Raw genomic sequence first — 23,455 nt, 5'->3', positions numbered from 1 at the left:
CTGAGGTAGGTGGTGACACTTAGGTGCTGCTTGTTAGCGAGCTGGTTGAAAAGTTATTTTGATCACCTCTGGGCGAGTGTTTAAGCACCTTGTAAAATCGGCTCCGTTTATAGCCTCTCCAAAGTCTGGAATGCTGATTTTTTTTTTTTTTTTTGATATGTTTTTGTTTCCCCAAGTCTGGGAAAGGTCTTCACCATAAATTCCTCCTGAAATAGGCATATCCCTATAATCTATTTATTTTTACATAATTATAACTTGCTCAGAATCAAGGCTGGCTTGTGCTGCTCGCAAAGGAACAAACTCAAAATACAGATATTGGGCCTTGTAAAGAGGAAAACAGAGGATTTGACATTTATAGACATGAATTCTTTGATTCAAAAAGTCTTATAAACACAGCTGACAGGAGGTAAACACCCTTGAGAGGCTGTGGCTCTGTTGCAGATTCAGCAGTGAAAGCAGCACAAACACTGACACGTCCTGCACATGCTTCTTTGTGTTTGTAATGCGACAGAAATTGTGTTGAATCCAGCGACGACAGACTGGTGTATTTTCCTAACATGCAGGTGTGTTTCTCTGTGTACGCGGACACGCAGGTGATGATTTCCACCCTGTGCATGAGTGAGGTCCACGCTGTGAATGTGCGCTGTAGTAGCAAGAGGAAATTTTCATTGAGTCTCTGTTATGTGACCATGTTTGGTAAAGCTCCACAAGCACCGTCTCTGACCAAGCCCCTTGACCGACTGGTGTGCACACACACACACTCTCACACACAGAGGAGATGGTTTCAATCACAGACCTACTGTGGCTGAAGCCCCCCCCCCCCCCTCAAATCTTTCACTTTCCACGCTCCCTCATATCAGCCTTTCATCCCTATTACAGCCAAACCTCTCGCTTTCCCCTTTCATCTCATTTTGAATGTCAGTCTGTTCTTCACCCTTCCTTTTTTGTTGAATAGCTTCATCACTTTCCTCTCTCTCTCTCTCTCTCTCTCACACACACACACACACACACACACACACACACACACACACATTAAAAGAAAGGGAAACATGGAGCAATGGTGCCAACTACCAGTAGCTGGTCTGAGCGTGCTCGGGTATGCAGCTGGCGAATGACTGGTCCAGTTCAGTATGTGGCTGTCAGGATGCATTACACTGATCACATGTTCTCATGCTGACGTCACTGTTCAATAACCAATGAATTAATACAGAAGTTAAAATAGAAACTTGGTGTAATAAGAATGAAAAAAGTTCACCATCCATTTTTCTCTTGTCTTCAGCTTTATTGAAGAACAACACGTTCAAGTAAGTCTCAGCTTTCAGCACTACAATTACATGATCATTAGTAGTGGTCATTGTAGACGACAACAATCCAAGTCACAAGTTAATGCTCAGACAAGGACCCCTAAGGCCAGTGTGTAGTGTAGGCTGCTTCACATTAAATCTCCAGAGAACAGATCATAACAAATTGCATTGCATTAAGAGACAAAATAAAAAGAGACGAGAAGGGAAGGAACATACCTCATACTGGCAAGTCGTTCAAAAGAAAAAAAAAACAAACTGGCAAGTCATTTGATTGAAAGGTTTCCAGTCATTCTTAACTAGTATACAAATGCCGTCATCGTTGTAACACTGAGATTCAACCATCCTATGTCATTGTACACCTCGGATCAAATTTGAAAGTAAAGATTTAAGAACAAAAACGGGACAAATAGTTGTGTAAGTACCATGTGTAACCTTGAGAAGACCAACACAATATAAAGTACCAATTTTAATGCAGCTTTAACATAATGTACTAAGAGATCAACACCTGATCTCAGAACAGCACATTGTGGTGATTCATATGTACCTTTCTGATATATATATTTATTATATAATATAATGAACGTTGGCCTCCCCAAAGAAACAAAGGCAATGGGGTTGTTCTAACCTGATACAATACTTCATACAGAATACAGATAATGGCCTTACAATAGCAGCTTTATCAAATTCATCAACCATTAATTCATTCTGTCGATTTCCAAACAGCCCCAGGGAGTTGAGATACAGCACAAATATCAGATCTTGAGATATATTCTGTAGAAAATCCTGAAGGTACAAAAACTCAGTTCAACAGTTTGTTTAAACTATAGGTCTAAACTCAAAGACATCCACGAAGCACATAATGCTGCTACAAGAAGTGTAGTGACATCGCTGCTCAGCCAGTTTGAGTAAAATCTCCCCCCACTGTAGTCAAACAATTTTAGTTTCTTAACTGAACATTGTTACAGTTTTATTCTACAACTATTCACAGTTTTGAAGGCCGGAGAAATGAGATGTTAGCCTTCCCATCGCCTACCTGTATATCTTAAAGAGCTTGTGTCAAAAATATAGTTTGATTTCCACTGTGAGCTCATCTTAATGCCACTAAATGACCCATTGCAACATTCACTGAGACTTAGCCCTGTGTTCAGGAGAGCACAACACAATCAACACAAAACGCGCTTCCCGAGAGGGATCAGCTTTGGATTATAATACTTGGCCGGATTAATCATTGTGCAGGCAGATTATAAAAATATATACACAGAGTATACACATGGAATAGAGAGGAGATAATCACAGGATATTAAATTAGAAAGATCATGCTAATCCAAATCTGACTGCATCACATCCACCGTTTGTGTAAAGGCACAAGTTACTGTAGCCCCTCCTCTGTGGTGACAGACAGAAATACAGGAGATCGCTGAGTTATTGCTCCACAGGGAGTGTGCTTTATAGTTCCACAGTGAAAACAGTGAAAACACCACCAGACATTCTCAGACTATTATAACTATCTATGCAACTGCAGATACCAGGACTTAAATGGGAACGCGATTTTGTTTACAGGTGTTGGGGGGATACTACAGGTGGACTATTTATATGGTATAAAGCAATCTGTGGCTCCAAAAGGAGCTGTGCAAAGTTTAATAAACTGCCTCAAGTGATGTCACTTGAGTCAGTGTCAGTTGGGGCTGAAAACTTAAAGTTTGAAAATGAAAAACATGTGAGGGAGAAATGAGTTCTGCTCCCAACCTCTGCTTAAGGCTAACAGGCTACATTAGCCGCTACTAGCATAACACACCCAACTCTGCAACAGCAGTAGACGTGCTGCATTGTTGGTGGTTGTGTTGCACTCCGGATAATGTTGGCACCAGGTTTTGACAAGGAAGAAAAAATGGGTTGAATAAAAAAGACCACAGGTGATCCTGTGTGTGAAATGCATTTTAAATTTGTGTCACATGGTGCCGACGACCTGTAGCTTTTATGCTTAGCTGAGGAAAAGTTGGTGTATTAATAATTAATGCAACAAAGCGCAATGGAAACAGACTTGTTGAATCAATAATGGTGTACGTGAAGCATGTGACTGAAACATCACTGAAGCTTCTGCCTCACTGAGAAATACAGATGGAAACCTGTGTGAAGAAGAGGAGAGGAGACTGTAACCTTCCTCAATGTAATGCATGTTAAAAAAATGCCACATTTCCATCACATTTTCTAAATTTTTTTCTATTGTTTGAAGTTTGACTGGCACTTTTTAATCCTATTGTGTCCTCTTCCTTTGCAGTGATTTAATGGCACCTGACTTGAATTAGCAGCTTTTTCCTATACTTTTTTTTTTTTTTGGAATTTGGTTAAAAATGTCTTCTACACATGGATGGAGACCTGGCTATAATCTCTTGTTCTACTGCACTGAATTTGATCCTTTTAAAAAAGACAAAAAAAAAAAAAAAAACCCTCCAAAAACTGTTGCTATCGACATTCTGAGTTGGACGATGTTACAGGAGTGCAATGCTAAATCAGTGGTTTTGAGGCAAAAAGGAAACAGCAGTAAAAATGTGAGTGAAATACAAACTTAAAATTTGTAGATTTCATTTCATTTTCATCCATTTCTATTGTGGCAAAAGTCAAATCTGAAACTTCCTCTTGTGTTTCTGTCTGTCGTGATTTCAGCTGTGTAGTTATTAGTGTCTACTAACAGCAGACTGTTCAACAAGAAGAATAACTGAATTTGTAGAAATCAAGTAATGTCAACTGTTAAACAGAGAATGTGGTGAGTATTAGTGAGTTAGACAGGGAGAATGCAAAGGGTACCTGCGCAGTTACTGTGTGTGTATATACTGTTCAGACATGCAGGGGGAGGAGAAAGGAATCAGAAACACATGCACTCAGTATGCTGAGAGGAAGAAACATTAATGTTTTGGAAGACAAACCCTTTTCAGCATTAGATTAATGCAATTAATATTTAGATGTTATTCATCTATCTTAACTATTCACTAAGGCATCACAGAAATATGTCAATCTTACCATGCTTTATAGTGAGGATTTATAGTTTACACCAAAAAAAACAAACATGCAGATTGCCACATTGCCTTCAACAGCATATTGTTGTCACAGATTAGTACATCCAAATTAATTTGATTATTATTCGATAGAGAATTTTGAAAAATGTCATATTGCTAACATTCAGCAAAAGGAGGAGCACCATGTCGGTGTTTTAGAAGGGCACCAAATACAGTGTATGGTTTGCCTGCTATGCTATGCATGTGCAAACTTGCACATCCACAGGTGGATGTGTGTGTGTGAACCCCTCCTCTATTAGGTTCTCAGAGTCACTGAGAACAGAGGAGATAAGTGGAAGTGGCCTGTAAAAGCCTCCTGGGGTGTTTCTCCAGAAAGGTATGCTGACTGGACAGTGCAGAGTGAAAAGTGATGCCGCTGTGTTTCCCTGCACTGCCTGGGATAAGCTCTGAAGACAGTTAGCAGAGGAGGAGAAGCCTCTCTGAACCAGTGATGTCACAAAAAGGTAACATTTTAAAGACTACGTACAGTACAGTACAAAGAAAAATAAATGTTGACTAACTCACGAGGGAGGGATCGACAACGTCTCTGTAAGGCAGGGGGAGAGGTAGAACAAAACCAAATGTTCGAGCTGGATAGAGGAGCTCTATCCAGTGAGGCAGAGGGTTGCAACAGATGTAATGTGAGTTAGACACGTTACTGTGACTGCTAAGGACTTGAGGCTGTGTAAAATAAGAATAAAGAGAACACAGCACAGTGATGCCAACGCGATGAATACTGAAAAGGCAAAAATCGTCCTGTGAGAAGCTAAGGGTGTCAGAGAGTTTGTCTTTCTCTCTCCTGCATGCATATTCTCAGATTCTTTTTCATATATAATCCAGATCAGAAGGTTGGAGGGGCATGGCTGGTGATATAGGCAGGCGCCACTTGTTACAAGGAGGCCACAGCAGGTGATACTGTAGAAGAGGCATTATGGTGTTTTTCTGTCTCTTTTTGTGAGGTCTGATGAGTAGTAAGACAAGAGCCCTATAGATTCACAAACACTGTATGGGTGTGATGGGAGAGCTCTTCACTCTGCAGGCCTCGTCTCTTCGAGTGTGGACGGAGTATGACCAGCAGAAGAGGCCTCCAGTTGTTCAGGAGCGAGAGATGCTTGTCGTCTGAAGGGGCTACGCTTTGTTAAACTTTGTGATCTTATTCCTCCAATATTATTGCTTTCCTGTCTTTCACAGGCACTTCAGAGGATTGGGCTTTGGCTGGAGTTGAGCGTGAGGGGGAGACGAGAGGGATGATGGTAGTGATGAAAGAGGCGAGTGACAGACGGAGTCAAAAGTGTGCTTGTGAAGCTCTATCTTGTCGTCTGCGACCAAAAGCTGTCGCCCAGCAGGACACTAATCTGAGGCTGCAAAGGCTGGTGCTTGAGTGAGACAAGAGCAGTCTCCTTGTCCTGTGTCAGGGTCACCTGAGGACTCTTAGCCCGGTCCACTAGCCGACTACAACGAGATCAAGGGCTAACACTGGGGATTCAAGGGCGGGGGTGGGGAGGGCGCTGAGGCTATAGCCAAAGAGAGAGGCTGTGAGCTTCCTGGTGTCCAGCCTCCCTCCCTGCTTATGTCTGTGTCTACAAATCCTTCTCTCTACACCTCTTTAGTCTGTGTGGTTGTTGACATACTTCCCGTCTGAGGAAGAAGATGCCTCTGCTCCTTCCTTAACCTTCCGTCCTCCTCTCCCGGTCAGGACTTTGTAGCAGCCTCGGGCGATCTTGTACATCCAGATAGTGTTCAAGATATCCAGGGCAATGCAGGAGGTGATCCAGGCCACCTGGGCGCCCAGACCCAGCCGATCAAAGTCTGGGGTGCCAAAGGTGGCGAATACACTGGCCCAGTAAGATGGCATGACGGCAATGCGCACCAGGAAGAACACCACCGCCATGGCAACACCATTTAACACCACCATCCGGTGTGAGCGGGGGTACTTTAAAACCTCAAAGAACCACCTGGAGGGAAAAGGTGATTGAGAAATGTCAGGGCGAAGCATGTCAGCCAAACGGTAAACAAAGGAAATGAATCCTGGGACACGTTGACAAATAGTGGATTAATCACTGGCAGGGCTGACTCACCTTTGGTTCACAAATGGCGTGGATAACTCTGAAATGAGACGGAAGTTGGCAAAGTAGGGAAGCACGCCACGAGTCTGCAATGACCAAGCACACAAGCTATTATAAATACACACACAAGCCCAACAACATGAATAACCCAGTTAGATTACTACTTCAGTTTCTGGAAGAGTGACTCACCAGCACATAACCATATGCATAGAGCGCCGCCAAGTGGTGACAGACAAAAAAGCTGTCCCCCATAGTGCTCCAGTTACAAGCCAGTAGCACAAGGTCTACAGACAGAGAGGAGAAGTTTATCAGACAGCTGGCAAAGTGACATGTCTGTTTGACCAGGAAGAGTCTTATGTACACAACTGCCTTTAAAGACCAAAGACCAACAACTGCACCAGTGTTGAGTCCAAGAACAGGAAAGATTCAACTTTACATTTAAGGCTAAAAAATGTCAAATTAAATCTAAATTGTGATCATAACCTTAAGTTTATAAAAGTTAAGTGTAGAGAGGTCGAACCAGTGCAAAGGACATTGGCTCGTAATGTTTCCTTTCACATGTTAAACAATGGTGCAAGTTTTTCTTTTTATCAGTGCATCTGTTAATTCACTGATCAAAGTGCAGATTGGTTGACCTCTGTTATCCGTGATGATGGATTCAATCTAAAATGTCAAGCTCTGCCATGATGGTTATAATCAGGTTGCTTTATAGAGCAGCAACTGCAACTGCAAGTCTCAGAGCAGAACATTTATAGAAGACAACATAAGATATTTATGGCTGAAAAATGTCATCAAACTGTTGCAGACACTTTCTGACTCCTATTGTTCCATTTGAGGCAACAAATACAGTTTATTTTATTAACGCCGCTGTAAACTCACATATACAAATACAGTTTGCCAGACACCTTTCTCTTAATTAACATTTAACTGCTTTTGTGTTTGTAAATATACTCAGAATAGATTGATTCATTGAGGTTTTCATTATGAATGAATGTCGTAACAACAAGGACTCAAATTTTTTTTTCTTTGAACAACTATCCTTTAGTACAAGTACACACATTTATTTAACAAGGCACGTTACAGGTTGTTTTACTTTGCCAAAAATCTAAAACTACAACAGTAACATACAGAGCAATGCAGGAATGAAATTCACTCCCAAATCATTTTATACAAAATATCACACTGGTTTAAAAAAAGAAAAAAGAAAAAAAAAAAAGAAAAGATCCTTACCTATGAAGAACTGTTAATAATTAAGATGTATACTTTTGTGTTATAGTTTCATGAGCATGCAGTGTTATAGGATGATATTTATTGTTAGATAATGACAGATTCATTATCTTTGTGTTTGTGTTCTTTAGATTGAGTCATTGTTATCGTTTTGTGCATTATATTGTGTTATTTGTATTGTTGTGTATTGTGATGAGTACTGTGAATGTGTATGGCTGTATTTATATCAAACACATGTAGAACAGCTGCTGCAATGTAAAAGTTACTTCAGAATCAAAGTCATTTTACTTTGTGTTTTAACCATAAATGTTACGCTGACTGACAGAAGCAGAAACAAAAGTAGCTCACCATAAAGAAGGTAACCACAGGTTATGGCTACATTGAGTTTGACAAGGCTCGGGTCACCCCTGTGGAACAAAGAACAGAGTGTAAAGGTAATTTCCACACGGCTGTAACTCTGCCACACTGAGGGTAAACACGCCAGGAGGGGGAGGCTGCTAAATATGCTACAAAAGTCAAACTGTGCTCCTCTGATCAATAATCTACTTCTGCGAAGAGAACATGATGCAATTTTGAAAACTAATTAATGTAACAATGTTAAGACACTCATCATGAAAGATCATTCAAGGTTGATTGTCTAATGCTGATGAGCTTGCTGTGGTGGCCTTGTATGCGCTAAAGCCTTGATTAAAAAGAACAGCACATCGACGAGGCTGCAGAAGGCGTCGAGTTGTTTGCGGTGACTCAGTAACGTGAAAAACAGCAGGATAATATTCACATCATTTCCCCTCCTGTGACGAAACTTCTGAATAAACAGTAGTTAGTTCAGTCCACAGACCCACAACCTGCTCTAGTGACGATTTGGTGTCTCTGCAAATAACATCTGTTCAAAATAACAATGAAAGCGTCTCTGCTTCAACAGACATCTGATCCTGGTCTCAGTCACAAGTATCGTATAGCGAACGACTGGCTGACCACACACACACACACACACACACACACACACACACACACACACACACACACACACACACACACACACACACACACACACACACACACACACACACACACACACACACACACACACACACACACCTACTGTACGATGGCTCACCTCACACACTAGGTGACCCTGACCCTGTCCAATTTTATCCTGCAAATTTCACCTGAGGTTGTTCAGCACATGATCTGCATTTGAAATAAGCACTTTGACTGAACACATGAGCAATATAAAAAGATGCTGATTGTATTTGTATGCATATGCGGCCCAAATGTTTTTCTGATGGCACCGGGAGCAAGAACAACCTTATAACTTTCTCCAGGAACTTCTCATCAGCTTGGCCACAGCGTTAATGAAGCATTGTGTTTCTCTCTCATTATGTATCTAATCTAATGTCTGTGTGATGAGAGAAGGCTCGCCCTGTTAACTGATCACTTGTATCACTTTACCACTGCACTTAGACAGAGACACAGCCAGCAGCACATGGAGGCTTGGATAAGACCCAATCTAAGTGACAGTGTGAGTCTGAGAGTCCAAAAGCAGCTTGATAATCACATCAGGGTGATCCAGCTTCAGTTAATTAAATGTACAGTAAAGCCAAGCTCCTCTCTTGATGTGCAGTGAACTGACTGGAATTTGGTCTAGAAAATGATCTGCAGCCTTGTAGGAACATTTACTAATGTTCTTGCACTCAGTTTTTTTTTGGGTGCAAACAAAACTGGTGTGTGGTCCAGACCTGTTGTATCTGTACAAGTCTGCTTTTCTTCACAGCAGGAAAAAGACTTGTAATTAGCAGAAAGCCTCTAAGAGTAATAATTTCTCGGTCTGAATGAACTGAGTTTACTCAAATAAAAAAATCAAAAGTGAAACTTAACATTAAGTTCACTTAATCAGTTTTTTGGGCTTTGCTGCTTTGTTTGATAGGAAAGTAGAGAGTGACAGGAAAGGGGCAGAGAGAGGGAGAGTCTGGCCGGTTGAGAGTCAAACCGGCGACTCGCCTGCTAAGAGCATCTGGGGTACACGCCCTAACCACTCGGCTATCAGGTCGCCCCAAGTTCACAGAATCAGTTTGATTTCCATCAAGCCTTGCCAATTAACTAAGAGGATGACAACATTTTTTTGATATATTATAAGCATTAGTATTTTGGCACAACAAAGTGGTGACTAGAAAAATTCTCATTCTACCATCTGCGTATTAATCTTTATGCAAGTGTAACATCACCTGTAATAATGTATTTATCTCTGTGACTGCCTCCTGGACTGTGTTGCTTTAAGGTTCCTTTACGCTGTGCGATTTTTGGCCCATTTGAGACTAAAGTTAACAGTTGTGAAAGAAACGTGTTAAAATCTCTGGACCGTGAGACATGTCCGCTGATGGCTGATACGGAGCTTTGAAGACCAAAGAGCCTGCAGCACAATGTCAACTTGGAGAGCAACGCAATGTGTTGCATAAAACATTTCCACCAGGTTGACCTCAACACCACCCTGAAATTTGGTCCGCCATTCCCCTCTGCTGGCCCTGCACATGTGAAGTTCAGGTCTAGATAAGCCAATCAAGAACTGCAGCGGAGGCATGGCGGCCAGACACGCTGCTTGTTAACTGAATGGATTATGATAACGGCCGAGGCTGCGCTGCCAGCCAGAGTGACACACTGAAAAGAGCCTAAGCAGCAGCCGAAAACAATGCAGGCTTCTAACAGTCTGGCTCTGGCTACTCCAGCCTTATTGAGAGCAGAGGGTAGAACAATGCTGCTATGTGACAGGTCTTAGTGATGCTGTAATACAATCAGATTGACTGGAGAATTAATGCTTGCACCACTCTAGTGTTGCAACGAGATGAGCTTTAAGGCATTAGGATACTGCTGGGGATCAGCTAGGTGCTGCTGGGTGATGGGGATAAAGTGAGAAATTTAACAAGAGAAGTGAAGAAATAAAGTTAAAGTTTGAACATTAACACAGAGACTATTTCTACAAAGAGAAAACCACTTGTCACCTTTTCCTATTAAATTCTGTCTAAAAAATATACATAAAGACAAAGATGCTTGGAGAGGAGGGCTAAAATACCAAGCACCAAACACTTAGCAGATGAAGATTGGTAGCAGGAGGAGGGAGCCCCTCTTGACACCCCCCTTTCCTCTTTTTTCTCCCCTTTTTCGCTCCATCAGCGATGCAGGCCAGGGCCGACACAGAGACAATAAGAGCGAGGGAGGTGTGCTGCATTGATTCGACAGCCCGAGATGTGGGGTGCTGCTACAATGGACAGCTAGAGGCTGGAGGAGGCTCATGGAGGGCTGCTGGTTGTGGAGGTGGGGAGGGGGGAGTGGGAGGTTCACATGAACAGAGAGGCAGAAGGAGGGGGAGCAGCAGAGGACTAGGGCTGCTGTTGTTTGCTATGAAAAGGAGCCTTGTTGGTGGGTTTCTAGTCTGTCTGCTAGAGAGCCAGAGAGGAAGCGAAACAGAGGAAAAAGGAAAAGAGGGAAAGAAGAAAAAGCAGAAGTGGAGTGATGAAAGAATATAAGTGAAAAGTGAGAGACAGGAGAGAAAGCGAGAGAGCTGGGGAGACATGTTTTAAAGGACTGATTAAAATATTGAAGGGAGAAAGAAACGGGGAGGGAAATTACCATTTCTTTTTCAGGATTCATTGATGCAAATAAGAGAGTCAGCAGCAGCAGCAGCAGAGCAGGTGAAAGACAGAGACAGAAAAGACAATAATCAAAGGCTAAATCCACTGAATCTACAACTCTCTGGAGACTCCACTGACAAGTTAGATCCACTCTCTCTCCTTCCCACTTTTCATTCTCATGAAGGGAATGCCGATCGTCATCTCTCCAAAGGTTTTAACGTCCATCCCTGATGATCCTTCACTACTCCTCACCTCCCATCTTCATCCCTTCATCTGTTTCCTCCCTCCTCAGTGAGCTAGTCATCTGAAAAGGCAGCTGTGAGAAGACAGGTTTCTCCTAAAAGCACCTCAAGCATTCACGCTACTTTTCCTTTTAGCCTGCCAGAATGACGAGGCACGATGTGCCTGTGTTTTTGCCTTTTCCATCGGGTAAACAGCATCACTTCTGTGTCGTTTATGAGGGTTTATAGCATGGTATCTATTTTATTTGCATGTCTCAGATTCTCTTATTTGATTAAATCAGTGTTGTTGGGAATTTCTCTGATGAATTAGCTTTTGTTTCTGTTCCTCTTACCAGACAGGGTTGGCGTTGACCGCGTCATCGAACCACAGGATGTACAGACAGAACAGACCCACAATCAGAGCGTGCACAGTCGACACCAACCTGAGCATGGACACAAACACACAAGATCTAATTAATAAACATGGTGGCAGACTAACTGGAGTTTACAATCAGGAAGTGTAACAAATGAGTAATCATTAAATTAGGGAGTGCATATGTCTCTGCTGTCTTGCTGCATGTTTGCTCATGCATCTATACAGTATAAAACATCTATGTTGTCCCCTGTGTGCCCATTAGTGTGACTTGTTTTTCATCAGGCCTGAAACATTATGACCCCTGATCTCTGGAGCAGTTATCTGGGCCACTGAAGAGATACTCCAGAGGTCCAGTGGCTCTTATCTCGCCTCCACCAGAAACACAGTTCCTCTACTGTCACAGTGCAGCCTCTAAGGGCACAGTGGCTCCTGTCCACAGGCAGCAGCTGCTGGACTGAGCCAGTGGCCAACACTGGCTCTACAGATGGGCCACTGTATGAGTGGATGAGTCCACAATTACAGCTGAATCAGAGTCAAGTGTCTGGGAATGGAACAGACATGAAGGAACTTGGCTAAAGGAAGTTGGTAAAACTGTGTGTCCAGATCACTGTCTGTGTGGGCCATGAAGTGAATCTATTTATAACCATAAAAATAAAAGGAACTGCAGTTCAAAAGAAGAAGGCAGACAATAAAGGAAAGACACGAGATGAACACGCGACATGCTCTTTCTTTGGGAATGCTTTCTTCCTCCTTTACTTGCACTTAACTTGTGGTTACATAAACAGCACACTGACACACTGAGAGCAGGCTCTTACGCAACGGTAGACCACTCTAAAGTGAAGCATCAGTGCCTGGCCTTTGGCTTGTTTTCAATTCCTCGGTCAATACTCCCTGTACTTTAAATTATAGAGAGAGGCTAATGTAAACTATAGTTGTATGAATCAGTGAAAAGGGGCAGAGGGAAAAAAGAAAGTATAGACAGACAAAACACAGCCAATAACAGCCAGTGAAAAATGTTACGCAACTACACATTATTGCCCTCTGAACTTCACCCCTGAGGTTTCTGCGTGAAACTTAAAACCTCTCTGTGCTCCTCCAGCCGTTCACATCACAACTGTGGTTGTGTGGAATGATGATGAGCTGGCCTGAGGCGCATCAGGGTCCATCTCTACAGAGCTGCATCACCAAATGATGCATCATGACTCTGCAACATTGTACAACGACAGTTTTCTAGTGAGGGGTGCAATTTCAATTCAGATTCAAATGTCAGATGAAAAGTTTGAATACTTTTCATTCAAGTGTCAAATACCCTTTTTCACCAATATTAGTGGGTATCAGGAGGTTTTTTAAACACACGTAAACCAAGCTGATAAAAGCTGATTGACCCATTTATCACTGCCGGTCGATTTGCCTTTCTGTTCGGACTGACACAACTGCAGGGAGCGATGTCATCACACACAGACGCAGGGGGGAAAAGAATGAGGCGCTAGCCAGCGCGCAGACCAGTAAAATAGATCTTTCACATCTCATTATCAGGCTGGTGCTCCTGTAAAAGTGTTGGAGCTTCCGTGTGAGAGGCTCCGAACGGTGATTGTGTGTTTTTAAAACTCATTTTTGGGGCTGCGGCTCACTCTTTCATCCCCGAGTGCAGTGTAGCCGCTGTGCGTCTGGTTTAACAGCAGCGTGCTGGGCAGGTTTGTTGACGGTGTCTGTGCTCTGAAAGACGTCAGAACAGGAAAAGATGTGAAAATTTGTGGGCTCACACGGGTGTTGTGTTTACATCAATGCCAATCGGAGCCGGAGCCGATAAATACCCACAGTCATTTGACCCAGATGCGAATGCCAAATATACTCTTTTCCATTGTTGACAAAAGCCCAATGTTAACGGGTCTTAGCGGGTTTTTTGACCAGTGGAAAAAGGGCTTAAGAAACAGTAAACACAAAACGACTGAGTGACACAACAAAACGCTGGAGGGTGAGCTTTCATTACAGTGTGTCCTGTCATACATCTGAGAGGAAACATTTCTTTTAAGTATCTTAAGTAGCATATATTTTAAGACATGTTAAGTGTGGTATCTCATTCACCTTCACAGCTTCAACACCCAAAAGACTAAGTAGTCACTTTTTTGGCCTTGAATCCATAAATCCAGTGAATTAATGAATATAAGGAGTGTTTCTTGCAGTGTTTTATAGCAAAACAATGAAAATAAAATTATACACATTTTTTTAACTTAAATGGCAAAAATCCAGGAAATAAGAGCAGAGCGAGATTATCACACAGTATGTGAGACATATTTAACAAGGGTAGTTACAGTTTTGTTTTCCAACATCTACTGACTAAACTGATCATATAAGACGTGTCAGGGTCTGAGTTGCTTACAGCCTCAGCTAGACATCTTAACAATATGTGAGTAAGGTAGTATTTTTTTTTAACGATCTCAACTAGGTATCAGTATACAGTATTCTGTTTCACATCTGTTCCCACATGACATAAGGTATACGAGATGGGTGGCAGCTCCACATATGGTGAGTTTGAGGATTTTAAAACCCATCTCAAAAGAATCAGACTCCTGTTTGCTGAATGTCTGTCAAGCATCACAACAAACCTTTGATGGCAAGAGCTAATACTTTTAAGGAATTTTACTTTTTATGAAATATGCTAATTTGTTTTCTTGTCCAGATTTAGATGAGAAGATCACGATTATGCTTATGTCTGTAGAGTAAATATGAAGCTGGAGAAAATGAGATATAAGCGCTGATATCTTCAGACAGAGCCAGGCTAGCTGTTGTTATCTCACTCTCAGCAAGAAAGCAAGTATATGAATTTCCCAGTTTAAATTTACTGGCTAATTTTTCTGGCTGGCTAAGGTTCATTTGATAACGAAGGACCATTGCGTTACACCCTTACATAAAAACATGATAACCTTTTGTATAGACCTATGGTGGAAACTGATATACACTGCAACCCTGAGTCCAGCTCTGGTTTTCACATGCTAGCAAGATCAAACTGCCAGAGTGTTGTCCTATTGAAAATGGCCTGCCTGTGGAGAGGGAGTAGTGGGTTCCTGTGACACACCTGGAGTTCCACTCAGTCAGCTTGGTGTGAGGCAGCCGTCCATAACCTGGTGCGATGGCGGAGGAGAGCAGTGGGCTGGCCACTGAGAAGAGTAGCTGGAAACCCACAAAGCTGCCAGCTACCACGGTCAACTCTCTCGTCTCCATCACTCACCTAAACACAACGGGGAGGGGGGGGGGGGGGGGCAGGAAGGGAGGGGTGAGGGCAGAGAGATACAGAGAGGGTGATACACATGGACAGGTTCAATGGATGACTGTCAGTCATCCTGGGCAGTGCCAGAAGAGAAACTGAGGTGGCAGCGGTGTTCAGAGGGTGAGGCGGCACCCTGTGTGGTTCATCCAGTCCACAACGAAAGGAAAAGAGACAGAGGGAAAAAAAAATAAGCTGAAGACACGAGCTGTCTGATGCAAGTAACATGAGAGCTTCAGACAGGCAGGGCAGTCCACAGAGGGGGAAGAGAGGAGGAAGAGCACAGGAGAGGCACTGGAGTTAAGGGCAGCAGAGGGAAAAACACAGAATGGCAGAAACAGGAAAAAAGTTAATGTGTTCTGTGAATACAGTACACAACACAGCATGTAGATTTGGAATAAAAGGTCTCCATTATTATGCATATTTTGCAAGGGGATTACAGTGAGTTGTTTAGGACACACCAAAAATCCCTGAGAAGAAAACAAAGGCTGAGCGAGGAAAGAAAAGAGGATTGTGAAGATGAAGCAACTGGCTCAGCTCATGAGACAGAGGCTGTGGAGACTGTGCAACAAGGTTTTAGCCTGTACTTCACTTCATCAATGCACTTTATTATTTCTTAATTTACAATTAAATCATCTGTCTATTAGAACTTAATTTTCATTTCTTATTGCTAAACCTATCTAGTTGATTTAAGTGTTATCAGTATTAGCCAGAGAAGTTTAAATGTTGGACCAACACCAGCTTAAACTAATGAAAGTAAAACACAGACATAGGATGCGGACGTGTAAATGACTGACTGTAAACACATCCAAACACACAGTGTACAGACTAACTGAAGAGATGTTTTTACTCTCACTCAGGTCAACAAACCAGACGCCTGTGTTGTCACATCACAGGCAATCAGTGGAGCTGATGTGAAACAGCTTCATGTTTGAAAGCAGCAAAGTCAGTTTTTTTCAACTGGTCTTTTTCCAGGCACAGTTAAATGAGAAGAGTGTAGAAATGTAATCTTCCAGTCGACAAAGTAGTTTCTCCAATCACTTTAGATTTACGTTACGGCTCAAACTGTAATCTTTTAGGCCCTCCAGAGTTAAAGAAAAAAAATCAGACACTGTTCTGAGCCACTGAATGTCTCAGGGTCGGGCGAAAGCATCAACAACCCGCTGACTCTTGTCTGGCCTCCTTCCCTAGATAGACAAAATAAATTGCAAGTGCTGTAATCCTGGTAATTTGTAGTCCTGAATGTGAACTGAGGACTAGAATTCCCGATGTTGTGACCAGCTTCTGAGTCTTCCCAAATATTTACCATCCGGCTTTGTTTGTCAGCTTCCACCTTCTCAAATCACAAAAGCTGTTACAGCTGCAATCACAGAAAAATTATCCACATATCAATATCCAAATAAGAGCCTTTATTAATCTGCAAGAGCCCGAGACCACAAAAAGTCACTATAGTGCATCCTCATCATGACCTCTCATCTGTTCTTGAGTAACATCAGCGATTGCAACACACTGTATCTCTACTGGTCTGGACTCTGGCCTGGAAAATGCACTGGAAGTCTGATTAAACCACAGCAATTATGTAAGCTATTTAAAACCACTTATTCCAGGAGAGCTGATGATTAGGATTGTGCAAGGTAAAGATTACCACTGCCTGGTAGACACAAAGGTGATAAGCTAATTCAATGCAGCCATATATTTTGTGAAGGCATTGTGGTTGCAAAGCAACCTAAGTAGTTTAGCCGCAGGGCAGCACATGACACTTAAGGCACGTAGCCCACGTTAAGTTCTATTTTTACTCTAAAATGTCCAGTGTCATACATGCAAAGTGTACCATAAAATACAAGGAAACAGTACGACAACAGGCCCCTCAGTCTTTGCTCAAAGCCACCGGAGGCAATCTTCAAGATCTGCAGAATAAATCTCAAAATGGACCAAAACAGACAGGGATCCCTGACAACTCTGAAATACACCTTTCCCCACAAATCAAAGCCGCAATAAGAAATGCAGCTCCTACTCTGCTGAGCTTCCCAGTGCCCCATTCTCCAGAAGCTGGCAAGTTTAACAAGGAAGCTGAGGCGGCATTTTGTTCTTGGAGGAGCCACACCGCCATGAGAGCCTCTCATTGTCCCCAACAGCAGCAGCTATGCACATTCCTGGGTCACGTTGATCATATGCAGCATGTGCCTGAATAATTCATTGGCGTTCTTCACCTGGCAGGCTGGTTCCCACTGCCCCATGGGAAGAGGCAGCACGGAGCCTCCTCACTGCGGTTGACAGCCCGGACAGGAGAGGTGCTCAGCCGTGCACGTTTGACCTTGTTCCGCTGCACTATCCTGCTGCTGTCAGCAAACCGTGACCCCGTGACATATCGACCAAACATAAATAATAGCGGTTCAATTTTCCCCTGTTCCTTTGGAAATCTTAAACCGGCCCCTGTCTACCGCAGTGCAACACCAGACCAATGGGTCTGACTCACAGCCCTGAGGACACAATCCCTGGCCAGCCTGATCTTTGCAAATCTCTGCAGGCAGGAGGGATCATGGCATGAATACTGATACATAACTGAAGATTACTCGCATTCAAGATGACAGATAGCTTCGCATTCAGCCCACAACAATAAACAAAACACTACCAACTGAGATTCAGAGCTTTGTGCACGCTTGCTCACAGCAAAAGGCTTGTTCGGTTCAAAGTAAAGGACATATGCAGCTGGCCGTAACTGATCACCTTTACTTTACACGCCTTACATGCTTTGCAGGTGGCTGCAGATGCACAATAACGCCCTGCAGACGGTCACCGGGAGTGCTGGGCAACGTGTCAGATGCCATTATAATCGGCCACACTGTCCGAAATACAGCGCAGCTGTAAAACACAGGACGAGCAGGTGTTGAACGAGTTGTAACAAGCAGCAGAGCCGGCAGCCAACTCGCATTTCCAGGGGCGAAGTTGTTGACTAAAAGTGTTACGGTCTGTTACGTGTGCTGAAAGAGCCGCAGGCTCAGAGACACAGCAGGCGCACAGAGCTGCTGCCGACCTGAGATCTCCGCCGTCACAAGATATCTCAATTGTGTTGGAGATGAAAATAGAAAAAACACAATGTGCACCATATTTGATGTGGTGGAAGGAGCAAGGAGATTCCTGTTACCTGCTATCCGTCGCATAGGTCTGTGTAGGCGGACAAACCCCGGTTCAGCCACCGTCTTCTCCACTTTCTTACAACTTGACGTTAGCTAGCAAGTCGGCTACACCGTCCGCTGGCTCTCTCTGTGCGACCCCGGGAAAGACAGAAACAGCCTCCTCTGCTACGCGAACAAAGCCGCGTCCAAACAACCATCACAGCCCGGAGGAAGATGGCTCTTCTTACAGCCGTGTTTCCTCGCCACCATGTGTTTGTACTTAAGAGCAGGATAGAAAAGTTTTTCTCCCCGTTTTATTTTAGCGTTGACAGTAAGGACCGAAGGGTGACGTCACACGCACTCCTGCACACGCCCCCTCGGCATTGGCCACGCCCACAAGGAACAAAGGCCACACTGCTGTGTTATTTATGATAACATGCAGCTGCACAGACAGTGGACACTTAAAGGGCCGTATACATCGGGACTTACAACTTTAAACTTAGGCTACTATTGTCCCATCATCTCTGGTTTGCATTCATTTGCAAACAATATGGAAATCTACCACCACTCTTGAAACTTTACATGATCATTATGAGGCAAGACAGTCCAAACTTGTAAACTCAATCTGCACTGTGAGCAAGTTTTAGTCTGTCTCCTAAGTCTAATAATCAAGTCTAATAAACCATGATAATGCATTGACTGGTAACCATTGGCTGCCTGGTGAAGGAAAAAAATCCAAAATTCTGAAACTGTGCAAAACATCTTAAAACTTTTCTGGCACCAGCTTCTCTTATGAGAGGATTTAATGGTGCTTTACTCTGATTGATATCATCATTAACTGGTTTTTTCAGGGGTTTGGAGTTTTTGTTAAATAAAACAAGTGATCTACAGATGTGAAGCCTTACAAACGCACCAGTATGGTCCTTTAAAAAACACAGTTAAATGTAACAGGACAGTTACACAGAAATAGCATGATAAGGACAGCAATGTCTTTTTCTTGGCGTGAAGGGCAGATGGATCGATCTGCTAGCATGCTACACATGTGACAAGGAAACACCTTTAGCCACCATCAGACTTTGGAATGTGAGAGGAAATGGACACACCTGGGGGAAACCGCGAATGCACATGGATTGTGCCCCTTCACACAGTTCGAACAAATGAATCAACGGTAGATGCTTATGCTCTATGGTGCATTGTCAAGGTTGTCTATCTGGTTCCACCACACACACACACACACACACACACACACACACACACACACTGAGAACTGTTTTCTCATTCTCACATACCGGCCTGTAGCCCTGGGCTCATTGTGCGGCACTAAAAGCTCTATAGGAGAGATGAGAATACAGCAACACATGTTTGATATTTACAACATTGAATTGCTTTGAAAATGAATCCTTCTGCTTTGGTTAATGAGTTTATATGAGTGGACTAGTCTACTAAAGAAGTGAGCGAGTCAGAAACAAGCGTGGAGTCAGAGACATTTTGAAAAATGGATTGCATGTTGCCTGGCAGAGTATTAGAGACAGATATATGAGGGTGGTAATATTCAAAGTACAATCCCATGGAAACGCAGAACGGAACATACTGTAGGAAACATCTTAGGCATTACGGTTCGATTACAACCAGAGAGCACAATTAAATTAGATTGTAGCTACAATCCAATACAAATTTAAAGAGAATTAGATTTCACTGTGAAAATTCAAATTTGCTCAATATTTCCTTCCCAGTCTGGCGGAGAGGAAATAAAGGGCAGAGTGAGTGAGTGACTGAGCGAGAGTGTGAGAGAGCACACCGAGGTGGATAAATGATATTTGTGTCGACTGAAAGAGTGTGTTGAGACAGGATGAATCTAATCCCTTCTCTAACAATGAAGAGCCTCACAGATTTACTAAACATCGGCTTCTAATTAAAGCAGATCAGATGCCAATAATAGGAGCGGCACAGTGAGATAAAGAGGTGTGGGGGGAAATAATGCATTTTAATAATATTAGATAATATGACAGGAGCAAACATGTAAGCAGTGGTTGATGTGCTATCACTTGGTTTCCCTGGTGCAGTAGGTTGTAAAGGGTCTGAAAGTTGTTCTGTACTTTAAAGGAAAAATATATTTTTCATGATGTTTTTTTTTTTTCTTGTAAGTTGTCTCTCCTGCCAAACGAGAACAAAAGGGCTTCAGCCATTGTTGTCTTTACAAGACAAGAGGTTATGATACGCCCTCTGAGCAGCGCTACCTCTTCAGGGCAGATTGGATGCTACAGAAAGTCGCTATTGAAAAGTGAGGACACTGGCTGAGATGGGATGAGGCTAGCCAGTTAGCATGCTAACTTCAGAGGAAAAAAACGGAAGTGCTAGAAACAAGAGTTAGCATTGGCTTGGTTAGTTAGCGTTTCTTCTAGACTGGCAAGTAAACAGCTGTCAATGCCAACGCTGACTATGTAGCAATAACAAAAACTTACAAATAGCTAAAAGTTCAAATGTTAAGAAGTATTTTAACGTGTGAGGAACTCTGCCTATTTGCTTTTCTTCTAAGACTTTGAAAGATCTAACGATCTAAACCATTCTCATGTCATATGAAGTTGGATCCAGCAGCCGATTAGCTTAGCTTAGCGCAAAGACTGGAAGCAGGGGGAAACAGCTAGCCTAGCTCTGTCCAAAGATAACAAAACCCACCTAATAGCACCTCTAAAGCTACTAATGCACTTAATAATTGAGCAGCTTTTGCTAATATTTCCACTTTTTTGATTTGTAGAAAAACAACACATTGCAGTTTTGGGTGGGTTATGTACTGGACTAATTCCTGGCTGGTTGCAGTAACTTTCTTGTTCTGTCATCAGCCTGAAGTTGCCAGGTCATTTTTGTATGAATGAAATAATTTCTGAGCTTCAGTGCAAGGTGGGTTTTGTTACATTTAGACAGAGCCAGGCAAACTGTTTCCAGTCTTTGTGCTAAGCTAAGCTAACTACAGTAAGTTATCTGCTGTAGCCTCATACTTAACATACAGACATGTGAGCGGTCGTCTCTCATCTTCCCAGCTATTAGCCAGGAAGTGAACAAGCTTATGTCCCCAAAATGTCAAACTCTCTTTAAATGTATCAGATTGCATGAATGTTACATTTTTCATCTCTGTCCTTATCACTCCTGTTGGGCTGTCGTGTGTGAAAGTAAATAAGTTTTGATGTGAAATGGGTGAAAGTGACTCATGATTGAGTGTGAAATGAATTGAAATTTAAATACTGTGTTTTGGTGTCAATGATAGACTGATAATCAGCACACTAGAGCAGAAAGTCTTTCTATTGAATTCATAAAAATCTCTAAAGAGATTTTGAAAGCTTTTGTTATCCCATTGATATAATTAAGTTAGTCAGCCTCACTAAACAAATCCTTAATTTACATTTTCAAGCACGGAAATCTCATGTCCCTGATGACTTACTGTAATTAACATGTAATGATGATGATAATGAGAACAACAGCGACACTGTTTATTATATTAAGTGAACAATTTAATACACCAGGCTACTTCACCTCACCGCAGGCCAAAAGGCTGTTCTCATCAAGGTGTAAGACAGGACGAGGAGCAGGTCGCAGCAGGGCGGTGTAAAAATCTGCAGGCTGGCTGAGTCTTTGGGTCAGTGCCATCTCTGTTGGGTCTGTTTAGATGGAGCATAAAGTCTGTGTGAAGAGGACCTTGAAGACATTTGCTGGGGGGAGAAAGGTGGCTGGCTTGTGGCCCGGGACATAGAGGTGATTGGTTTTATAGTGGCCCTGCAGTGGATGTCCATATGCTCGGCAGAGAAGTGTGTGTGTGTGTGTGTGTGTGTGTGTGTGTGTGTGTGGGTGTGTGTGTTTGTGTGTGTGTAAAATTAGTTATGGTTTGGACCTTTGCTCATAGTGAGGTGCACTGGTAAAACACAGTGAAGTGAACCATCACCCTGCTGAGTCTTGTCTATCCACATCTCAAGCAAAAAGACTTAGAGATGTCCACACTGCTGTGGGTCGCTGAAGTCATATGGGTCAGTAGCTCAGGTAAAAGGGCCAGTTTACCAGGCCCAGAACCTCCACTGACGACACTGATGGCATGATCTCTGTTTTTTTCTGGGGGCTGACAGTTTGTTAAACAGCTCTCTCAAATAGCCATTGTTCAATCAACAATACCAGGGCACTGTAGGCGTGTTTCAGATTCCTCTACATGCTGAAGTGAATGAAGTGAGCTATATCATCCAAACAAGAGTTTGGATGGTGATTTCTTTTTTTTTTTTTTTTTTTTTTTTTTTACCTTTTTGTGAAACCAAACATACAAGTGCAAAAACTGTAAAGAATGTGTTTGTCTGCTCTAATGTAAGCTGCAAACGTTAGCATGTCTGGTTAACTAGTTTTCTACCAACACTAGTAACATAACCCAACATTACTTCCAAGTCCAATAATAATACACTTAGACTCAACAACTGAAAACCTTTCCAGACAGGATTAGTATATTTAAATTTTACTACTTTGGGTCGATAAACAATTAATTATCATTATTCATTATTTATTATATGTTCATTCTATTGCAGGTAATATGCTGAAAAAAACTGCCTACCCACCCAAATAATGATGATATGAAAAACCAAATAACAATTTTTTTTTACCAGCCTTCTTTTTTTGTATTTGCAATGAACTCATGAACTCAGTATTTCCAGAATCCTTGCTATGGCCCTGGAGTTTCTGTATGTGGCTCTTTGCTCTGCACTGTGAATTTTGCAGAGAAAGGTATTTGGGATTCACATGATTTTTCTTCTGATGTACCAGGATTAAACAATCAAAGTCCTTGCTTGTTTGGTTCAGTAGATATTGACATACAGGCAACAGCAGAGGAGCAGTCTTTGTCTTTTTTCACCTGAATAGATGCAGTCATGAGACTGAGCTCCAGACACACAGGAAATGTCACCGGCTCTGCCCCGAGGTCAGGAGCATTTGGAGCCTTGATTGGATCTTTTCTCAGGTAACCTATAAAACACAATCAGACACAGGGAGAAGGCCACAAAGGATAATGAAATTATCTGGATAGCACGCATAAAACACCGGTGGAAAACAGAGAAGTGATGAAGCTTTTCTGAAAACTACATTTGACATGGCTGAATATGGATAATGAGAAAATATTGAACCATCTGTTCCAGGGAGAAAAGACTATCAAAATGTTGAAGTACAGGAAATACTGT

At 42.5% G+C, this 23,455-nt stretch overlaps 1 protein-coding gene across 1 annotated transcript; it reads right to left on the bottom strand.

Moving 5' to 3' along the window:
* Positions 1–1,259: 1,259 nt before the first annotated feature.
* On the bottom strand, positions 1,260–18,623 carry tlcd4b (TLC domain containing 4b). The gene is made up of 7 exons (XM_071474605.1): positions 18,284–18,623; positions 14,950–15,102; positions 11,851–11,940; positions 7,999–8,057; positions 6,613–6,707; positions 6,436–6,509; positions 1,260–6,312 (listed from the first exon to the last, which is right to left on the bottom strand). The coding sequence occupies exons 2-7, from the start codon at positions 15,093–15,095 to the stop codon at positions 5,964–5,966; spliced, it is 813 nt and encodes a 270-aa protein (XP_071330706.1). The 5' UTR covers positions 15,096–15,102; positions 18,284–18,623; the 3' UTR covers positions 1,260–5,963.
* Between the last annotated feature and the right edge of the window lie 4,832 nt (positions 18,624–23,455).

The sequence above is a fragment of the Trachinotus anak genome, unplaced genomic scaffold, assembly GCF_046630095.1.
Source record: "Trachinotus anak isolate AG129_WGS33_773 ecotype Australia unplaced genomic scaffold, CSIRO_AGI_Tana_v1 ptg000003l, whole genome shotgun sequence".
In the NCBI taxonomy this organism is placed as follows: Eukaryota; Metazoa; Chordata; class Actinopteri; order Carangiformes; family Carangidae; genus Trachinotus; species Trachinotus anak.
This window is presented reverse-complemented; position numbering and strand designations above follow the sequence as displayed.